Genomic DNA, 18,130 nt, shown 5'->3' on the forward strand with positions numbered 1-18,130 from the left:
ACTTTAATTTGTATCTAGGCAGTATAATGATTCATGACTGTTTAAATGGATACCCGGATACCAATATGCATGTATAGGTCGATTTCGATTAATGCAGATTGCGGGGTAATGAGTAATCTTTGACTAAAGTCGTTTGAACAGTCAGAACTCTATCAGGCAACATTTAGACTTCGCGTTCCTATTTATCATCAGTGGCGCACGCGCGTTTTCTAAGTTTCCAGTGACGACGAACCAACCGTGATTTCTAGAAGTTCCTTCTTTCCTCTTAAGTGGCTTACGTGATGGCCTCGAAGTATCGAAATGTTGCGAATGGATGAGCCACCTTTCGTTCCTTCACATTTTATCTTCTTTTCGTAGGTTTTTTATCTTGCGATTTCGCATTGCATCCCACATTTTACATATTCAACTTGGTTTTTGCCTATTTTTCTAATACTTTCAACTATTTCGTCCTGCTGTAGAATAACAACATGGCGGAGGTAGATCCTTTAATTCTTTCTTATTCACACTTGAAGGAATTCCCTCGAGAAAAAGATGCCTTGCATATTCTGAAGAAAGTAGCTTCTTTGGTGAAACCTATGATGAGAGCAAGAGGATGGAAGGTTGGACAACTAACCGAGTTTTACCCAGACCAACACAATCTTCTAGGTAGGTTGGTTGGCGAACCATCGATGCGGTACTGATTAGAAGCTAATAAGATGTTCTACAGGTCTAAATGTAAACTGCGGTCAAAAAATATGCCTCCGACTTCGATATGCCAGCGATCGTAACCAGTTCGTCCCTATTGATCAAGTCATTGATACGATGCTTCACGAGCTAGCGCATAACGTTCACGGTCCCCACGATGGCAATTTCCACGCCCTATGGAACCAGTTACGAGAAGAACATGAAGGACTTAGAATGAAGGGATACACCGGTGAAGGGTTCTTATCAACAGGTCATCGACTTGGTGGTAGGAGAATACCCCCAGAAGAAGCGCGTAGATTGGCTCGAGTAGCAGCGGAGAAACGTCGTGTACAGAACGCGGGTTCTGGTCAACGGCTCGGCGGAACAGCTCCTCGCCCTGGCCAGGATATCCGAAATGTCATCGTAGATGCGGTCGAACGACGTAATAATACCCTTCGCGGTTGTGCGAACGATAACCAGACACAAGATCAAATTTGGGAAATCGCTGACACGGCTACAAGGAACGGGTTTAGGACACAGGCCGAAGAGGATGCTGCGAATGATGCTGCAATAGCTCAAGCATTGTGGGAGATGGTAGAAGAGGAAGAGAGGGCTAAGAAGGGTACTAATTACATCCCTCCTAGCTCTAGTATTCAACATTGGGGAGATGACAGCACTTTTGCTTCAGGATCGAACTCTACACGAACGACTCAATCTGATATAGGTGGAGGTGAAGAAGAGCTGACGTGGACTTGTGATATTTGTACCCTCGAGAACCCGGCTAGGTTCCTTTGTTGCGATGCGTGTGGTACAGAACGGACCGAAACGATCTCCCAAAACCTTGCCAAGAGATCGTCCAAGAAACAAAGAACATTCATTGACCTTACCGAATCTCCACCACCAACCAACAAGAAAAGCGCTTCATCCTCGAGTTCGGGGTCACCTCCAAAATTGGGTTCGAGATCAGCAACGAAGTCGGCTGTACAACAACCATCCCAATGGATAACCCCTGAAAAGCCACCCTCGCCAACTTGGACTTGTTCGTTTTGTGGGCGGATTAGGGAGCGTCAGTGGTGGTCTTGCGACTTATGTGGAACGATCAAACAGACATCATGATGATAATGAGGAAAATTATGGAATTACGGTTTGAAAAGTTTGCTGGTAAATTATGACACTCTTTGGAATTTAGCGACACCTGTAATACAGTAGATATTGAACATAGCATTACGGATACTCACCATTTTCGTGTGGCGTTGCGAGTTAAGGTCCGAAGTTTGGGGAAGAATTTAATGGGAGAATGACATCATAATGCTGGTCTTTACTTCATCGTGTACATATGTAGCAGTATTGAATTTTCGCGTTCTCCTATCTTCGTAGTACTATTCGGTTACGCACTTATGTAAGGAGGAGGTCAGTTTAAGGGGCTTCTCATCCATTCTTTTAGAACCGTAACCCTTTTAATTGGCATGCAAACAACAATCTACTTATTAATTCATCTCTTACACGAAGTTTTGAATTTCCATCTTCATCTTATAAAACTAAATGGAGTTAGTCTACGGAGTAGAAAGGTGGAGTAGAGAGTCATCGCGACTGCGGCAATTGATTACGATATGTAGAGCTATGATATCATCACGAGATCCGATTTTTTTTTCTCTCTCCCGTTCTAAACACGTATGTTTGCATTTCTGACGTAAAGAGCAACTGATCGATATCTCAAAAAAAAAAAAAAAAAAACTTTCTCAATCTGATCGCGTGGCTTAATTATGCAATTATCTTGTTACTCACCTTCCGTTTTCTTTACTCCCTTCTGTACCACATTATATGACTTACAGACACAAGGAGGAAGAATGACCTGATCTAATACGTGCGGCAATAAAATCCTACGCTCTTTTGGGGTTTCAGAATAAGGCAAAAGCTGATCCCATATAAGGCTGGATAACCCCAAACAGCCGCACTTGCATCCTGGCGGCGTCAGTGGCTACCTAGGTAGGCGGGGGTGGGAAGACGGTTTAGCTGAAGGGGTGTGAAGGGCACTTGTTCGGAGGATTATCGTACCACGACGTCATTCTGGGGTTTTTGGTCCCGCATGATGGCCGTTGCAACCGCTTATCGATCTACAGTTCAGCTACCTAGATACGTAAATTTAAAGAGATATAAACCCTGCAAGACATAAAATGTGTATGTATCTCCTTACTACGCATATGTACAGCCTGTGTCTTATGTCTTGTGTATACGTCTAGATAATGTTCTTTTGGCAGAGTGTACAGCATCAAGCTCTACAGCACATGTGCAGTGATGAGATCACGTACCTATTGTGTAAGAAATAGCAAAGTTCGAAATCACCGAAATTCTATCGAATTGAACTATCCATCTAGTCTCAAAAAAGATTAGGTCTAGACTTGGTAGGTCGGTATGTAAAGTACTTAAGCAAAGTAGATACCTAGATATCCCTTGCATGGGGGTCCTATCGATACATACCTAGGTAGTACGCAACCTTTTTTTTGCCTTAGAAGCACGAAATCCTCCAATCACGATACAAGACGGTAAGGGTGTAGAAGCGGTACCGGGTACGGTAATGCCCTTAAGGGATCCAATCGGTCCCACTTTCAATTCCCAGTTAGACTCACTTATTTGATCGCCGGACTGTAGGACCCTGAATTGTCAATTCGAATTGGGATTGGACCTTTCATCTTTAGTATAGTGTAAATCTATAATAGAACATTTTAGAAAAATCGAAGTTGATTTTCTTACTGAACCCCCAACCATGCGATATTGAGATTTTTTTATAAGTACCGAAAATTAAAGATCGCATTTTACTAACCCAAATAATAATATTGTACATATACGTAGATTGAACCGTGTGACCTGAGCTTAGAAAGACATATTAGTCTAACTTATAGCGGCGTTAGTTCCTGACAAACCGTAGCAGCATTCCCCGTTATTTTCCGTATACAGATATATATGTACCCGGTACACGAAGAAGAAGCTGAGTGAGCTTGCACAGCTTGCACACACACATGCCTCTTACACATGCATGGGAAAAGTTAAGGTAAAAAAAGTTAGGTAGGTTAGGTACAGATACCTCCAGTCCTCCATACATTATTATGTACATACACTACGTACATGTATGTCTTCCCAAAATGCTGCACACCGACAATGGCCCGTTCTTTTTTTTTCCTCTTATTCTTCTTTAGAAACAGAAATTCCAACAGATCTAAACCTAATTGAACTTTTTAACAATTTTCCCATTCCGTTATTCCGCTTGATTATCTACTTTGGTTTTGGTTAGGTGGTCTAGACGAGATAGGGACAGGGTAGGAACTGCGCTTGCGGCGTTGTTATTCGCACAACATTCATCCTTGAATGTTCCTTTCCATCCATCTTCAATATCAATCATAGACCTATCGAAACAAACGTTACGGGAAAGAAAAACCTACATGTAATTCGTCCCCTAGCAACCTTAACCCTCCCCTCCTTCTTCTATCCTTTTACTTTCCTACCTCTTTTTACACTTACTACATTTCTTCCCTCTTTTCCACTTCCTCTTCCTCTCCCTTTCCCTTATCCTACTATTTTCACCCGAATAAAATATAAAATACCTTAATAACTCACCTTCCGCCTTAAGTGTGTTACCGAACGTTCGAGACTCGCCTATTGTAGTGCCATTAGGCGGCAGTGGTGCTGCGCTACGTTCGGCTGGGCTTGCTATGGGTTGTGGGTGCTTCTAATAATCATAATTGATAATTGGGAATAATTAGAGTGTGTCGTCCCTTACCTTACCATCCCACCAAAGTACCTAAACCTTCCCCAAAGCTAAGGTATAAGGTAAGGTAGGGTCGGGTCGGACCTCTCACGAAATATTAACCCGTTCCTTCGATTTCTCGATTCATGGCCACCGATTAGCAAAAACCTTAATATCGGGAAACTTTTCCGTTTGGAAAGGTTAGAAACACCTAACGCCTCCTTTTCCCCCCGTTTCCCGTCTCCCGTTTCTTGTTCCCTAGTTCACCATTCCCCGTTTACTCCATTCCTTATCCTATGACGGCGACAACCACTTTTATTACTACTACCACCACCACTATTATCGACCCGAACGACTCCCCGTCTATGTTATAAGCTCCATGGGCCTTCCTCCATTCTTACCTTTTGCTTCGGCTTCGGCGACATGACGCCTCTATACGCTTTGAGCGTTCCGAGTCCCGTACCCATGATCCCGGATACTTCGCCCACTCCAGATGACACACCAGATACCACCCCGCCGCCGAACCACCAAAGATCCGCCGAAGAGATTTGTAAACCCACCGATGGCTCAATTGAGCAACCCAGTACGCAAGATGGCGATCCCATCTCCCTCCGTAATAATAACAACTTTGCGTTGCGAGATACGCCGACTATGTTACCGATGAAGGAAAGACGATCCGCCTCTGTCAGTCCTTTGAGACTAACGATGCCTTACATATCGCCTGGCCAGCTTGCTTTTTCCGCCATGCAATTTTTGCCTGTCCCTCTTCTGGTACTGAACAATTTAAAAACCGTTGTCTTGGCTAATGAAGCTATGGGAAAGTTATTGGGCATGGTTGGTGATTCACCTCAACCAACAGAAGACCCGGCTGTGTTAGGCGAGAGTCTTCGTGGCCAGACGCTCTCACAAATTGGCATCGACATGGTTCAAGATGGTAGACCGGTCTGGGTTTCTTGGGAATCTTTTTTCGACGAATTAGTTCTCGAGATGGGCGCGAAACAGGCAGGGGATACATCAACGTCGCATGCGAACCATGTCGATGGTGGGGTTGCATCAACGGCAGACGAAGACCAAACAACACCGGAGCCGCCTGGTGGTATTTTGGGTAAACCAGTAACGGATTCTGCTGTTGACGTCGTGGTGTTACCTAAGAATTTCAATATCGCCGAAGTCCCGAAATCGAAAAGATCCGAATACCAGACCTATGCGAAAATGATTATTACAATATGGGAGATCGAAAATTGTCAAACATATTTCACCTTAACATTCACCAGTACTGGGACATCCCCTTCGCCTGTTCCAAGTAGACGAGTCCGTGTTGCTCGACCTTCTACACTCGAGGCCGCCGACCGCAAATCGATCTTCAATTCTAACCCATCTTCACTCAGTTCGGGGCATTCTTCAAGTTCTACATCCTTTAACTATAGTCCTAATTCCATCACGGTCTCGTCTAGCCAATTCCCACCTACAGGACCACCATCACGCTTACTTTCAACGAGCACGCCGTCGTTCTTACAGAAGATGACCGTCATCAAAGATGCGCTTCTCGATAAGACTGATATGCCAATCTTTTCCATGTGGATAGACGGAAGTGCGCCAGTCATGAATAGAGCTGCTCGAGATCTATTTGTAGCAAGTACCGGCGGGGAGTATCAAGATGGATTCGATTTACTTTCTCGATGGGATATTTGGAATGGTGATTTTACGACAAAATACACCCCATCTGAATTCCCCATCGCTGTACTTATAAGAGAACGAAAGCCCTTTTCTTCATGGAGGATTGGCATGTTCGACAAGAAAAAGAACGCTCGAATAACATACGACGTGTTGGGTGAATTAATTACGGACGATCATACTGGGGAAGTTATCGCGGGGATCATAACGTGTCGAGATGTTACACATCTAGCTCAAGAAATCACAGATATCAAAATAGCAGATGAGGAACGATTCAAGTTAATTTGCGACACTATGCCACAAATGGTCTGGACGACTAAGCCTGACGGAGTTCATGACTTCTTTAACAGTAGATGGTATGACTACACAGGCTTGACACCAGAAGAATCTATGGGTTTAAGCTGGAAGCATCCTTTCCACCCGGATGACATGCCCATTACGTTGAAACGATGGAAACACAGCCTATCTACAGGGGAACCCTATGCTACTGAGTATCGATGCCGAAGAAAAGATGGCGAATGGAGATGGATGTTAGGGCGTGCATTACCGTTAAGGAATAAGTACACTGGAGTGATTGAAAAGTGGTTTGGAACCTGTACCGATGTTCACGAGGCTCTTGAAGCGAAGATGTCCGCGAAACAGACTAGAGAACAACTTCTTAGTGTTCTTACACATGCGCAGACCACAATATTCTCCGTTGATCGTGATTTAAAAGTCACGACACTAGAAGGCGCGTTGACATGGAACGCGGCGAAAGATGATACACCAGGTGTTGACACTGATCTACAAACATTCGTCGGTAGGAATATTGACGAGGTATTCCTTAATCTTAATCCAAGACTCCATTTGGGCGAGTTTGATACGTTTCTTGAACCAGTGAGGAACATATTAGCGGGGAAGCAGTGGACGGAGACAGTGCACGAGCACAAGCTAGGTATGTATGATTTGTGCGGTCGGAAAAACATTTCGTTAACAAGAATAATTAGACGATCGATTCTACCGCACGAGATTTTTGCCTCACATTGATAAGACACCGCAAGATGGTCAGACTACGAAGTCGTTCATCAAAGGCGCTATCGGCGTCATTATGGACGTGACCGAGTTGAAAAAACGAGAACAAGATCTCGAAGAACAAGTTAAAGAGAAGAGGCAACTCAAGGCTAATGAGGCCGCAGCTAAAGAAGCAAGCCGCTTGAAGAGTCAATTCTTAGCGAATGTATGTGGCGTTTCTACTAACACATGTCTATGGTACCACTTTGCCGGGATATTAACACTACCTAGATGTCTCACGAAATTCGAACCCCGATCACAGGAGTAATAGGAATGGCTGAACTTCTTGTGGACTCGCCTCTGAATGACGAACAAAGGGAATACGCCGAGAATTTGAGTCGATCTGCAAATGCATTATTGACTGTCATCAACGACATCCTAGATTTCTCTAAAGTTGAATCCGGTCGCCTTGATATAGAGGAAGTTCAATTTTCTCTCTCCGTGGTCGTACAAGACGTCTCCAAGATGTTGAGTTTTGCGGCATCTAGAAAGAGTTTGGATTTTCGTTCCGACATATCGGCTGATATCGAAAACGACCTTGTAGTCCTTGGAGATCCCGGCCGTGTCCGACAGATCATTACGAACCTTCTTACCAACAGCATAAAATTCACAAATATCGGCTACGTTAAATTTTCCGTTTGGAAAGAAAAAGAAACGAATGATACCATCGAGATAAAATTTGTTATTGAAGACACTGGAATTGGCATCGAAGAGGATGTTCTAAAGCGACTCTTCCAACCATTTAGCCAAGGAGATGCTTCTACAGCCAGGAAATTTGGAGGAACAGGGCTAGGTTTGACGATATCGAAAAATCTGGTCGATTTGATGCGCGGAAGAATTACACTGGAGTCAACGATCAACCATGGCACAACTGCGACTTTCTGGATACCGTTCAACAAGCCACAGAACCCACAGAGGGAGGCGCTCGTCGATATCGGTCGCTTACCCGATCGATTACAATCCGAAATGAGTGTTTCGTGTAACAGTTCGGAACATGAGCATTTCTTAGGAACACCTCCCGCGGAGTTAAACTCTGGCTCGATGGAGAAGTCAAGACGGCCTCGACCAAGAAGACCCGCCAATTTGATGGCACCATTCACTTTTGAGACTGACGACCTTCCACGATCAGAACGTGCCAAGGTTCAAGTTCTCGTCGTTGAGGATAAGTGAGTTACTACTTGAGAACCCCGAAAATTTTATTCGTTTACTAATGACTTATTCTCCAGTGCGGTCAATCAACAAATCGCGACTAAAACCATTAAAAAGCTTGGATTTAATGTCTGCGCCGCTTGGAACGGGAAAGAAGCACTTGAGCACCTCGAGGCGTGCAGATTAGGCAAGTATGCGAAACCGGACATAATTCTTATGGACGTACAGATGCCCGTGATTGATGGGTACAAATGTACGCACATATTACGACATCACGTACCTTATAAATCCTATACCAACGATGTGCCAATCGTGGCGATGACAGCTTCAGCTATCCAAGGAGATAGGGAAAAGTGTACTAAGGCAGGCATGGATGATTACCTTTCCAAACCTGTGAAGAGTAACACTCTCGAAAGAATGTTGGTAAGGTGGAGCAAATCCCGTCGTAAGGCGGATTCAATATCTTCGTCCTCTGCAAACCATTCCATTTCAGACTGTTCTGAGTCTGTAGGCCAGTGTGTTAGTGCAGACATACCTACACCAGCCACGTATGGCTTCACTACCAACAATAACCCCAAGACTCCGGAGGAACGTTCGACTCGCGACGATCCGGATTGTTTAGGGGAAGATGACCGCACGAATTTACTTACACCTAGGCCAATATCGACAAGGAAAGGCTCGCACGAGATGAATCCATTTCCTTTCGGTATGTCACAATCAGCTAGCCATCTCTCTAGCGATGAACTTGCTATGCAGCTGAGAGATGATAAGCTCATCGATGCAGCTGAAAATAGCAATAACATGAACAACACTAAGCCACCAATATCGCATACTTTTTCCGAAGGCGACTCTTTGACAGAGGAGAACGTCCAGAAACTTGATAAAGTGGGGGCAAAGGGATCGTCGCCTGTTAGGAATTTATGATTCCAAAGATGTCTTCATGACGAGGCGTTTGGGTGTTTTATTTTGCTCTATTGACGCGCTCATATCTAGGATTACGGGGCAATTGATATCCTCAAGGGGCTGCTTCATGATCACGCGTCCGTTTTAGATAATTTCGATTTAATCGGCGTTGGAACAAGGATAGGAGAACGAACCGGTGCTGGCGGCAATGAATATTTTCACTTCGAATGAACTTGACCGGTTAGGCGTTGACGAGATCTACATAGGGATTTACAAAAACCATGCATGGTGCTTCGGTGGGTTGATTCTTTTTTTTAGGGAATGGAAGGTTGGATGGCTATCTCACTTTTTGCTTCAGACTTCAGGTCTACCCGCCTGTCGTGTTGTTTATCGCGTAAAGGGGTAATAGTTACACATGTACGGTGCGGCGAAGCTTTTGCTGTACCCATTATATAGTGGTAATTCAATACAACTCCACGATGAATGATATCCAGTTGTGTTTTTGTCGATTGTTCGCGATACACAAGCCATCTGGGAATTTCTTCACTCATACTCCGGCTGACTAAGCATACATAGGGTTGGCAATGAATCGAAATGAGATGGTATGCTCGAATGAGATTCCTACATTGAGGCAATTGGCAGGTCTACCTGACTTCTCACGATTCGTTAGATGGTTTGGGGGGTTAAAATACGCCCTATCTATTTTTGCGCCTTTCGCTAAGTTCTATATTTTTACCGCTAGGTATCTGGAGATAGCTAGATAAGGAGGAGCTATATGAGATTCCTTAGGAGCGTACTTCAATAATATCGTCATTTACTTGTCTGCAAATCATCAATCTTAGATCCACTCTGAAGGGCGTCCTACTCTTCACCCCTTTTAACTGAACAAGTCCTTCCTCTCTTGACGGTACGAATCAGCAACCAAGAACGCGAGTTCAAGAGCTTGCTTCTCGTTCAGCCGCGGATCACAGAAACTTGTGTAGTTGGTGCTTAGATCATCCTCATCGAGTCCCTCGCTACCACCCATACACTCGGTTACGGCGTCGCCTGTTAGTTCGAGGTGCACTCCACCTAGGTAACTACCCTCTTCGCGGTGCACGCGTAGTGTTTCCTTCAACTCATCGAAGATATCCCCAAACCGCCGCGTCTTAACCCCCGTCGCTGTTGACCGTGTGTTTCCGTGCATCGGGTCGCATTGCCAGATACACCGACCCTTGTACTCGGACCCCTCGACTGCTCGGATGTGACCGGGTAACAATTCGCGTACCTTCGCGGCGCCGTAGCGGGTGATTAGTGTGATCTTACCGACTTCGAGGGAGGGATTGAGAGTGCGGAGAAGAGATAATAGGTCCGAGGTTGGTGTTGTGGGACCGACTTTGATACCAATTGGATTCGCGATACCGCGGAAGAATTCGACGTGTGCGCCGTCGACTTGGCGCGTGCGGTCTCCGATCCAGAGGAAGTGTGCTGAGGTGTCGTAGTACTCTTTCTTTGGTTCTTCTAGGGTGGTGGTGCCGTTGGAAATGGTGTTTTCATCGTCTCCTGGGAATATGGGCTTTTCCATTAACCGTGTGAGGCTTTCTTCGTATTCAAGAAGTAGACCTTCGTGGCTGGTGTACAAGTCCACGGTGTCTAGTTTGGGACTACGGTCTGCTCCGATGGTGTGCATGAAACGGAGCATGTCTTGTAGGAAGCGCACGGCTTCGGTATACTTGGCCTTCAGTTGGGGGTCCTTGACATGACCTAAACTCCAATTTAGGGGGCGGTGGAGATCTGCGATTCCAGCTGCGAGAGAAGCTCGTACGTAGTTGAGCGTTGCGGCTGAGTGGTGGTAGGCCCTGAATGGAAGTGTAAGCTGGGGACTTATAAAATGAGTTAAGGGTAAGTGAGTTAGACATACTTAACAAGTCTCTGAGGATCTAAGTCACGATCCTCGAGATGGTAACCATTCAAGATATCACCACGGAACGAGGGTACCTCTTTCGTCTCACCATTGATGACAACCTTCTCATTGGGACTAGATCGGGGTTTGGCATATTGGCCAGCCATACGACCGATACGAACAACACGTTTGTCAGCACCCCAGACGAGTACAAGACTCATCTGCAAGAGTAGCTTGATCTTAGACTCGACGGCATCGGCGCGGCAGTAGTCAAACAATTCGGCACAATCACCACCCTGTAATAGGAATGCTTCACCCCGGGCAACATCGCGTAGACTAGCCTTGAGCCGGGCAATTTCAAGCGGATGCACGATAGGTGGCAGCCGGCTTAGCTCGGATGTGGCACGGCTAACGGCGCTGGGGTCCGGGTACGCTGCCGGTTGTTTTATCGGTTTCGAGCGCCAGGAGGAAGGTGTCCAGTTCGAGGAAGCCATGATAATGTGTGTTCTTTTACAAATAACTTCAATTGGTTTAATTGGAAAAAGAAATGAAGTTTATTAATTTGAGAACCTTAAAAATATTGTGACATGTGAGAGAAATTGAATTATGAGTCAATGGGGTTATTCCACGTTTATTACCTAATTGGGAAGAGTTTTACTCGAATGTTTCTTCCCGCATGCTGCAATTTTAATCTTACGTAAGTACGGGTTACACGATTATTGGTTCTCCGCATTTATTAATTGAGCTTTAGCTTTAGAGAAGAAAAAAAAAAAAAACTAATTCTTACCTAAATTCCAACTTAAATCTTCCAACCCCAGTACGTCATCGTCATCATCTTCTTTTCATATACCAATATACGAAATAATATATACCAAAAAAAGAAGAGAAAGAAATAATGGCCGAACCACAACCACGAACCGTACACGAGGGTGCTACCACCGGCGATGTCGAAGACGAAGTTCAAACTACAGCCAAGTCGGCCGAAGACCGGAAGGCCGCCGCTGCCATGGCCAGCCTTGACGCGCGGGGAGATGACGCTGGTGCCTCGGGCAACGCTGTAGATCAAGAGGCCGTAAGCAAGGCTATGAAGAGTCTCGGAAATGGTGGTGTCGAAAAGAAAGAAGTCAAGAAGGTCAAGGTCGATGCTGCTGACGTTACATTACTGGTAGGTTCAAATCTGGTGTATTTATTATGATGGCATTGCTGACGAGTCGCAATTTAATATAGGTCGACGAACTGGATCTTACAAAAACGAAAGCCACCGAATTGCTTAAAGCGCACGACGGCGATGCAGTACAAGCTCTCAGGGCTTTTATTACTTTATGAGAAGGATGCCGAGTCGGAAATGAGCAAAAATAAAAAATAATAAAATCCCAAATCTATGGCCACACTAAAAAGGGGGCGCCACGAGGCCGTCAGAGTGACAAAAGAAATTGAATATATCCAGTACGATCTAGGAAATATATGCGCCCGGGGAAAAGCCAACGGACCAACTTGTTACCCGTCTTATCATGGCCGTCATGTCAATCAGGCTCTCTAGGTTTCACGAACCAAGCCAAGCAAATTTACGGATCGCCACAGCACGCAGGACAAATAAAGTTGATTGAGAAAAAAAAAAGCCATGTTTCATTGGTTTCTAACTTATACCCTATGAAATAGAAGTGCCTCTCGAACCGAGATATACGCTAAGCTTCGTCTGGACTTTTGGCGCTCTCAAGAAACCAATCCACGATCGTTTCGCTTGAATTAACTGGTAACGGACTAGTAATACAGTGTTACTTATGTGTGCTTATACGGTAAAACCCCCCCTTGCCTTGGAATTAGTTCCGCTTTCGGTACGTCTCCTTGCTAGCTCATGTCGAAATAATATTACTGCCGCCACTATGAATTCAGCCCTGTGTGCTTGTGGTTTACAACACTAATTTCCCTGCGGTGGTGTGCTAATGAGTATTACTAGTAAATCAACAGTAATTGGCTTTTTCTTGCCTTAGTCCCTAGCAGCCTAGCTGACTTAAGTATTATTTCCTCAATCTTGAAGAGGATCGTCAGCCGCAAGTTATCCAGCTATTAATTTCGATCCTAAATAGTAGTTTTTCAAATTATCATTACTACCTGTATTTTTAGCAGCTGAAAGCCACCAACAGAGAATGAATGTTAACCATTTTTCAAGGGAAATACAACCCCTATGCTCAACAAGAGGAGTTCTTAGTACGTACAAGACCGTATCCCCTATAACTATCCAACGATATTGTTTGATTAATATAATTCATATCCAGATTGCTATGTAAGAAAAAGACAACAAATTAATACCATTATCTTATATGGTAACATCGTGCTGCTGTGGGTAACAGATCTACAGACCCTCAGCTGCCAAGGGTAAGCATTCTAATTCTTTACCGTGTGCCAACTTAGTGACTCCGCTATAATTCAGCCGCAAGATACAACCCTATTCTTCGCATACCTATTATGACACTACCAAACTACTCCTTCACTGACAACTGGCTCCCTAAAGCCTGTCATATCTCATCTTGCTTGGCCTTGGCCTCACCAAGAGGATCCAAGCGTCTTGATCGATCCTCCATTATGTTGCAAGATACTATTTGCGACCATCCTCATCCTAGTCTAGGTAGGGACTTTGGTTCTCTTAGTTCGGCATACTAGTTTCCTTGATATACTAACAACTGCATGAGTGGCTTACCTTGGCCTCTTCAGCTAGCAGTACCCTTGTAGGAAATCATTTGTGAAATCTGCCTTACGCTCATGGTTTATACCTAATCCCCCTGTCATGAAGCAGGCTAATATTCTTGGGCAAGCGAACGAGTCACACTTCAAGCAAAGGAACCATGCTTTGCAGAGAGCAGCAAGGGTCTGTAGATGCATATGAAAGACTGAATCCCCTTTCTAACTCGACGGTAATTGTATTCTTCTCTTTGTGATTGTTCTTTTTCGAATCGTTCATTGTCGAACCGATACTTTTGGGTACCTCTTGTTTCTCAGTCCCTTCTCTTACTGTTCGCAAAGATGGAGCAACCATCATCGAAATATTCAAACCAGCGAATCGCTGGAAAGGAGCATATCCCTCTTTACCCAAAAGGGTTCGTCGCCGTTCGTATCATTCAATTAGTCCTCGCGATTATTTGCCTGGGATTGAGTGCTTTTGGTATCGCATATCTTGTCTTTGCTGGAGATGCTTTAACACTGTTCACTGTAAGTGTATTCTGAGGATAAGCCAACTGTTCAAAGACAAGACGAAGCTGACAGAAGTAATCTACTTAGGCTATCGTAACCCTTATTACTAGCATCTACTGCCTCATCGCACACTTCGGACCCCCGAAGGCCTACAATTATTGGGCTATCCTTGGCTTAGATATTTTCCTCGTTATCTTTTGGCTCATCTCATTTGCCATCCTTGCTTCCCAGGTCGCTTACGGGTTCGCTGTCTACGACTCTTATAGCGATTACTATGACGATTATTACGACATCAGCGATTATAAAGCCGCGTACATGACATATGGCGGTTGCCTTGCCGGCGCTGCTGGTCTAGGTGGTGTTGAGTTGTAAGTTGCTCAGTGACACTCGCAAATCTACATACATTGCTAACACAATGCAGTCTACTCTATGTTATCTCGCTATCTATTCACGGTGTTATGCTACATCGCCACCGTAAAGCCGGACTCAAGGCCATGCCGATCAGCACGACATCAGGTGCTCCTGCAGCAGCCACTGGAGTACCAGCTGGCGGAGAGAAGTTCCAGATGCAACCGCAAGCCACACCAGTCTACCCTCAACAAACCATACCCATGGACGGTACTTATCCGCCCCAACAAGGCTATTATCCCCCGCAATCTCCTTCTCCCCTCTCATCCCAGCCCACTGGTAACACCTATGTTCAACCCCAGCAGGTGGTGAATCCCGGCCAACCCATATACGAAGTTCCCAGCCAACCTCAGCAATATCACCCTGCTCAGTAAATCGGATCAATTAGTTGAACGATGGATTAACGGTAATTCGCATAGGACTCGGCGGTTCGGATATCGCATTTGTGTTTTGGTGTTCAAAAAACTCGAACCACAACAATAAAAGGGCAGGACAACTATATCTTTGTATTGAAATCTCAACATGAAGGGGTATTGATTTTGGTACGCATTGATCATTTCTAGAATTTTCTCTATTTTCTGGTTGCGCCTATACCACGCGTGCAAGAGATTGATATGAACTATTAACTTTGTGATCGATTTTTTCCTCGTTAATTGTTCGTAAAAGAGAAAGGAGCCCAAAAGGACTGCTTGCAACCCTGGAATGTTGCCTTTCACCCTAGAAAACTGAAACCGGTAATAACAATACGGAAACATCCAATCACAGCTTGAGATCCTCTCTCATTGTAAAAGTGTTCTATCCTCAAAGCCTTTGTTTGTCCAAGGGAATTATCGGAAGTAGTATTAAATCGCGCTTTTAAGCCATTACTCTCATAAACCTTTAATCATCCTAGTCAGATCTTAAGGTGCTTACTTCAGTTAATCATTAATTCTTTTCGCGTCTGTGAAAGTTTCACACTATACTATCGCGTTCTAGAGGAGTAGCGATAGCATAGGCCTAACACTTATACCATCCATACACAAGTCACAAGTTTACACATACATATACATCTAATATGTCAAAAAGCGCCTCCACGAAAAAGAGCCAACCCAGCGGGGGTCAAAAAAGCGCCGTCTACCAACCACGAGAGACCGATGTAAAAGATTACCCCCATGGCATCTTTGAATTGCTCTCTTCATGGACAGTGGGTGACTCCGATGCAAAATGGGGACCATTCGCCAAGCATGTCAGAGCAGCAAAGCAAGAAAAGCGTTGGGTGGAGTGGTCTATCTACGACATAGCTCGCGCCCAACCCGACGACGTTATCGATTACGATGAGGTCGAAGAGAGAGATGCTCGCCGTAGAAGGTCGTCCCGCCGGAGAAAGAGAAGCGTTAATTACAGAATTAACGAGGAGTTGCTGCACGATATTCGTCCCGCGCAAATCGACTTCCAGGAGTATCTTGGGACCGAGTATCACCCCGGCGAGTACTACGATAATTTCTTCAAAGCGCATTACGGCAGATTGTATGGCACGACGGTTAAATTTGTCGACAAGTGGTTCAACGGTGGTGTTCACTTAGGGAACCTCAAGGGCGAAGACCCAAGTCAAAATACCATTTGGACTACACCCTTGACCGAACAATTTATCGAGTATGCGAAACGCGTCGCCTACGAAGACAGGGGTAACGGTGGTTGGCCCGTCATCCTTAACGACAATGTGCAGCGAAAGTGGCTTATAGTCGGTATTCTCGGTCAGATCATGGAAAAGAAGGTTTTCACTGAGCTGCTCTTTGGTGCCGATGACACTGTGAAAGATGAATTAGAGAGGTTTGATGCGATGTGGGTAGAAGAAGAAGGTAAGTAAATCTCATATTATTATTATTCCAAATTTGGTAATTTTCTAACATGTCTTTCCGCAGGTTACGGCCGCAAGTCCGCCCGCGCCAACATTGCTCGATGGGCCGTTAAGGGGCGTTTATTACCGCTCAATTTCTGGCTTGACGTTGACAGCTTGACGGCTGCAACCCTCAAGGTCTTCTTGCCATTACTCAACGCACTCAAGGAAGTTTTCCCGAACAGAGCCGATTACAGATTGGATGTCTTCTTACAAGAACTCCACTCTCTAATTTCGTACGCGGGTATGATCCAAGTATGTACGGCTGTTTCTCCGACCATTTTCCATTTCCTCTCGGCCACCCCGGGCGCTCGCATGGATACCCAGACCGAATCTCAGGCAGACGTAAGCCTTTACCGCGAATCTAAAGAACTACACGATTCGGATAATAAGCAATGGGAGGAGTATGTCGATGCTGCCATGAAAGGAGGTCGAGTGAAGGCCTACACCAACGAAACGATCCTGGTACCTAAGGATGACCGCGAGAAAAAGGTCATGGAACACCAACGATTACGTGGTGCTAAGGTCAAGATGGCCGTCTTCCCTGGACTTACCCGGTACACTCCCAAGAACAAGGGTTTGGGTGATCCCGATCCTGAGGCTCCGGAGAGTTACGATATGTATTACCCGACCCGAATGGACCCAGACCCGAATATGGAAGGCCAGAATATCACTGTGATTTCGAATTGTCAAGTCGTCTACTACCAGGGTCTGATGTACGCGCCAGAGAACGTCGTACAGGCGATCAGCTTAGAAGACCACATCTCCTATCTTCCTCGCGACTCGAATGGTTTACTTGGATTGATTGGAAAATTGATTTTGCTAGGCCTCAAATTTTCTCGACTTTTATTCTGGCACATTGCGGTCAACGGCTTCTTCTTTGGTCTCATCGGTTCCATGTATCTAGGTCGGGATTTCGTCTGGTACCTCATTTCAACTTGGCATGTTGTACTTGTCTTCACCAGCTTCCTCCTATACCTCAACACTAAGCACTACAATTATTCGGAAACGCAACGATGGCGCATTTTCGTCGTTTTCGGAATTGCTCTCGCTACCTTGTATGCCTGGGGTCTATACGCCACGGTTACCGATCAGGTTGACCAGTTGCCAAGGGGCCCTCTTTTAAGCAACATTTTATCGTTGAATACAGGAATCCTAAGCAGAGCTACACCCTCCGAACTCCCACCTGGAGCTGAGGAGAGGATCTTGAGCATCAAGAACATGTAAGAAACCTTCGTAAGTAAAGGCTTCAAGTTAAAAGATGGGGACGTGAAGTAGAGATGATGATGGTGGTGGTGATTATGATTATGGCGACGGGCGCTATTCGACATGTTGCTTCTGTTTTATTGCTTTTGTGTTTTTTAGCTTGTCAATGCTGTTATGCTATGGTTTTGCCTGTTTTTGTTTTGCTCAGCATGGGATCATCAAATAAGTAGATAATTAAATCCCATGTCGGGAATAAAAAAGGATAAATGAATGCCAATACATCATATTACATTTAGAGAATCAGTAGGCTGTACCTAGGTAGGCCTTAGAACATATTTCACCGCTTGGATATTTCCGTGATAGGTTGTAGATACAACTGCCGAGCCTT

At 45.0% G+C, this 18,130-nt stretch overlaps 6 protein-coding genes across 6 annotated transcripts; 5 read left to right on the forward strand and 1 right to left on the reverse strand.

Moving 5' to 3' along the window:
* The first annotated feature begins 140 nt into the window (after positions 1-140).
* Positions 141-2,158, forward strand: F4822DRAFT_419419 (WLM-domain-containing protein). Its single transcript, XM_051459610.1, has 3 exons — positions 141-353; positions 459-645; positions 707-2,158. The coding sequence occupies exons 2-3, from the start codon at positions 468-470 to the stop codon at positions 1,777-1,779; spliced, it is 1,251 nt and encodes a 416-aa protein (XP_051310102.1). The 5' UTR covers positions 141-353; positions 459-467; the 3' UTR covers positions 1,780-2,158.
* Positions 2,159-4,390: 2,232 nt separating this feature from the next.
* On the forward strand, positions 4,391-9,296 carry F4822DRAFT_66959 (uncharacterized protein). The gene is made up of 4 exons (XM_051463836.1): positions 4,391-7,013; positions 7,066-7,295; positions 7,361-8,295; positions 8,356-9,296. The coding sequence occupies exons 1-4, from the start codon at positions 4,829-4,831 to the stop codon at positions 9,200-9,202; spliced, it is 4,197 nt and encodes a 1,398-aa protein (XP_051310103.1). The 5' UTR covers positions 4,391-4,828; the 3' UTR covers positions 9,203-9,296.
* Positions 9,297-9,895: 599 nt separating this feature from the next.
* F4822DRAFT_67010 (3-deoxy-7-phosphoheptulonate synthase) lies at positions 9,896-11,670 on the reverse strand. Its single transcript, XM_051463837.1, has 2 exons — positions 11,082-11,670; positions 9,896-11,019 (listed from the first exon to the last, which is right to left on the reverse strand). Exons 1-2 carry the CDS (start codon positions 11,555-11,557, stop codon positions 10,059-10,061), a joined length of 1,437 nt encoding a protein of 478 aa, XP_051310104.1. The 5' UTR covers positions 11,558-11,670; the 3' UTR covers positions 9,896-10,058.
* F4822DRAFT_419426 (uncharacterized protein) lies at positions 11,666-12,968 on the forward strand. Its single transcript, XM_051459611.1, has 3 exons — positions 11,666-11,742; positions 11,851-12,227; positions 12,290-12,968. Exons 2-3 carry the CDS (start codon positions 11,959-11,961, stop codon positions 12,387-12,389), a joined length of 369 nt encoding a protein of 122 aa, XP_051310105.1. The 5' UTR covers positions 11,666-11,742; positions 11,851-11,958; the 3' UTR covers positions 12,390-12,968.
* Positions 12,969-13,891: 923 nt separating this feature from the next.
* Positions 13,892-15,509, forward strand: F4822DRAFT_66914 (uncharacterized protein). Its single transcript, XM_051463835.1, has 3 exons — positions 13,892-14,270; positions 14,340-14,620; positions 14,674-15,509. The coding sequence occupies exons 1-3, from the start codon at positions 14,085-14,087 to the stop codon at positions 15,032-15,034; spliced, it is 828 nt and encodes a 275-aa protein (XP_051310106.1). The 5' UTR covers positions 13,892-14,084; the 3' UTR covers positions 15,035-15,509.
* Position 15,510: 1 nt separating this feature from the next.
* Positions 15,511-18,061, forward strand: F4822DRAFT_66847 (uncharacterized protein). The gene is made up of 2 exons (XM_051463833.1): positions 15,511-16,498; positions 16,562-18,061. Exons 1-2 carry the CDS (start codon positions 15,715-15,717, stop codon positions 17,761-17,763), a joined length of 1,986 nt encoding a protein of 661 aa, XP_051310107.1. The 5' UTR covers positions 15,511-15,714; the 3' UTR covers positions 17,764-18,061.
* Positions 18,062-18,130: the final 69 nt, after the last annotated feature.

Source organism: Hypoxylon trugodes (assembly GCF_022578975.1).
Source record: "Hypoxylon trugodes strain CBS 135444 unplaced genomic scaffold F4822scaffold_10, whole genome shotgun sequence".
In the NCBI taxonomy this organism is placed as follows: Eukaryota; Fungi; Ascomycota; class Sordariomycetes; order Xylariales; family Hypoxylaceae; genus Hypoxylon; species Hypoxylon trugodes.

Excerpts from the sequence above, each read along its gene's own strand:
- F4822DRAFT_419419 (XM_051459610.1), top strand. The coding sequence starts at position 468 with ATGGCGGAGGTAGATCCTTTAATTCTTTCTTATTCACACTTGAAGGAA. Across the intron at positions 646-706 it reads AGACCAACACAATCTTCTAG|GTCTAAATGTAAACTGCGGT; the intron begins GTAGGTTGGTTG and ends GATGTTCTACAG.
- F4822DRAFT_66959 (XM_051463836.1), top strand. The coding sequence starts at position 4,829 with ATGACGCCTCTATACGCTTTGAGCGTTCCGAGTCCCGTACCCATGATC. Across the intron at positions 7,296-7,360 it reads AGAGTCAATTCTTAGCGAAT|ATGTCTCACGAAATTCGAAC; the intron begins GTATGTGGCGTT and ends AACACTACCTAG. Across the intron at positions 8,296-8,355 it reads GTTCTCGTCGTTGAGGATAA|TGCGGTCAATCAACAAATCG; the intron begins GTGAGTTACTAC and ends CTTATTCTCCAG.
- F4822DRAFT_67010 (XM_051463837.1), bottom strand. The coding sequence starts at position 11,557 with ATGGCTTCCTCGAACTGGACACCTTCCTCCTGGCGCTCGAAACCGATA. Across the intron at positions 11,020-11,081 it reads GATCCTCAGAGACTTGTTAA|GGCCTACCACCACTCAGCCG; the intron begins GTATGTCTAACT and ends ACTTCCATTCAG.
- F4822DRAFT_419426 (XM_051459611.1), top strand. The coding sequence starts at position 11,959 with ATGGCCGAACCACAACCACGAACCGTACACGAGGGTGCTACCACCGGC. Across the intron at positions 12,228-12,289 it reads GCTGCTGACGTTACATTACT|GGTCGACGAACTGGATCTTA; the intron begins GGTAGGTTCAAA and ends CAATTTAATATA.
- F4822DRAFT_66914 (XM_051463835.1), top strand. The coding sequence starts at position 14,085 with ATGGAGCAACCATCATCGAAATATTCAAACCAGCGAATCGCTGGAAAG. Across the intron at positions 14,271-14,339 it reads ATGCTTTAACACTGTTCACT|GCTATCGTAACCCTTATTAC; the intron begins GTAAGTGTATTC and ends TAATCTACTTAG. Across the intron at positions 14,621-14,673 it reads GGTCTAGGTGGTGTTGAGTT|TCTACTCTATGTTATCTCGC; the intron begins GTAAGTTGCTCA and ends AACACAATGCAG.
- F4822DRAFT_66847 (XM_051463833.1), top strand. The coding sequence starts at position 15,715 with ATGTCAAAAAGCGCCTCCACGAAAAAGAGCCAACCCAGCGGGGGTCAA. Across the intron at positions 16,499-16,561 it reads GATGTGGGTAGAAGAAGAAG|GTTACGGCCGCAAGTCCGCC; the intron begins GTAAGTAAATCT and ends GTCTTTCCGCAG.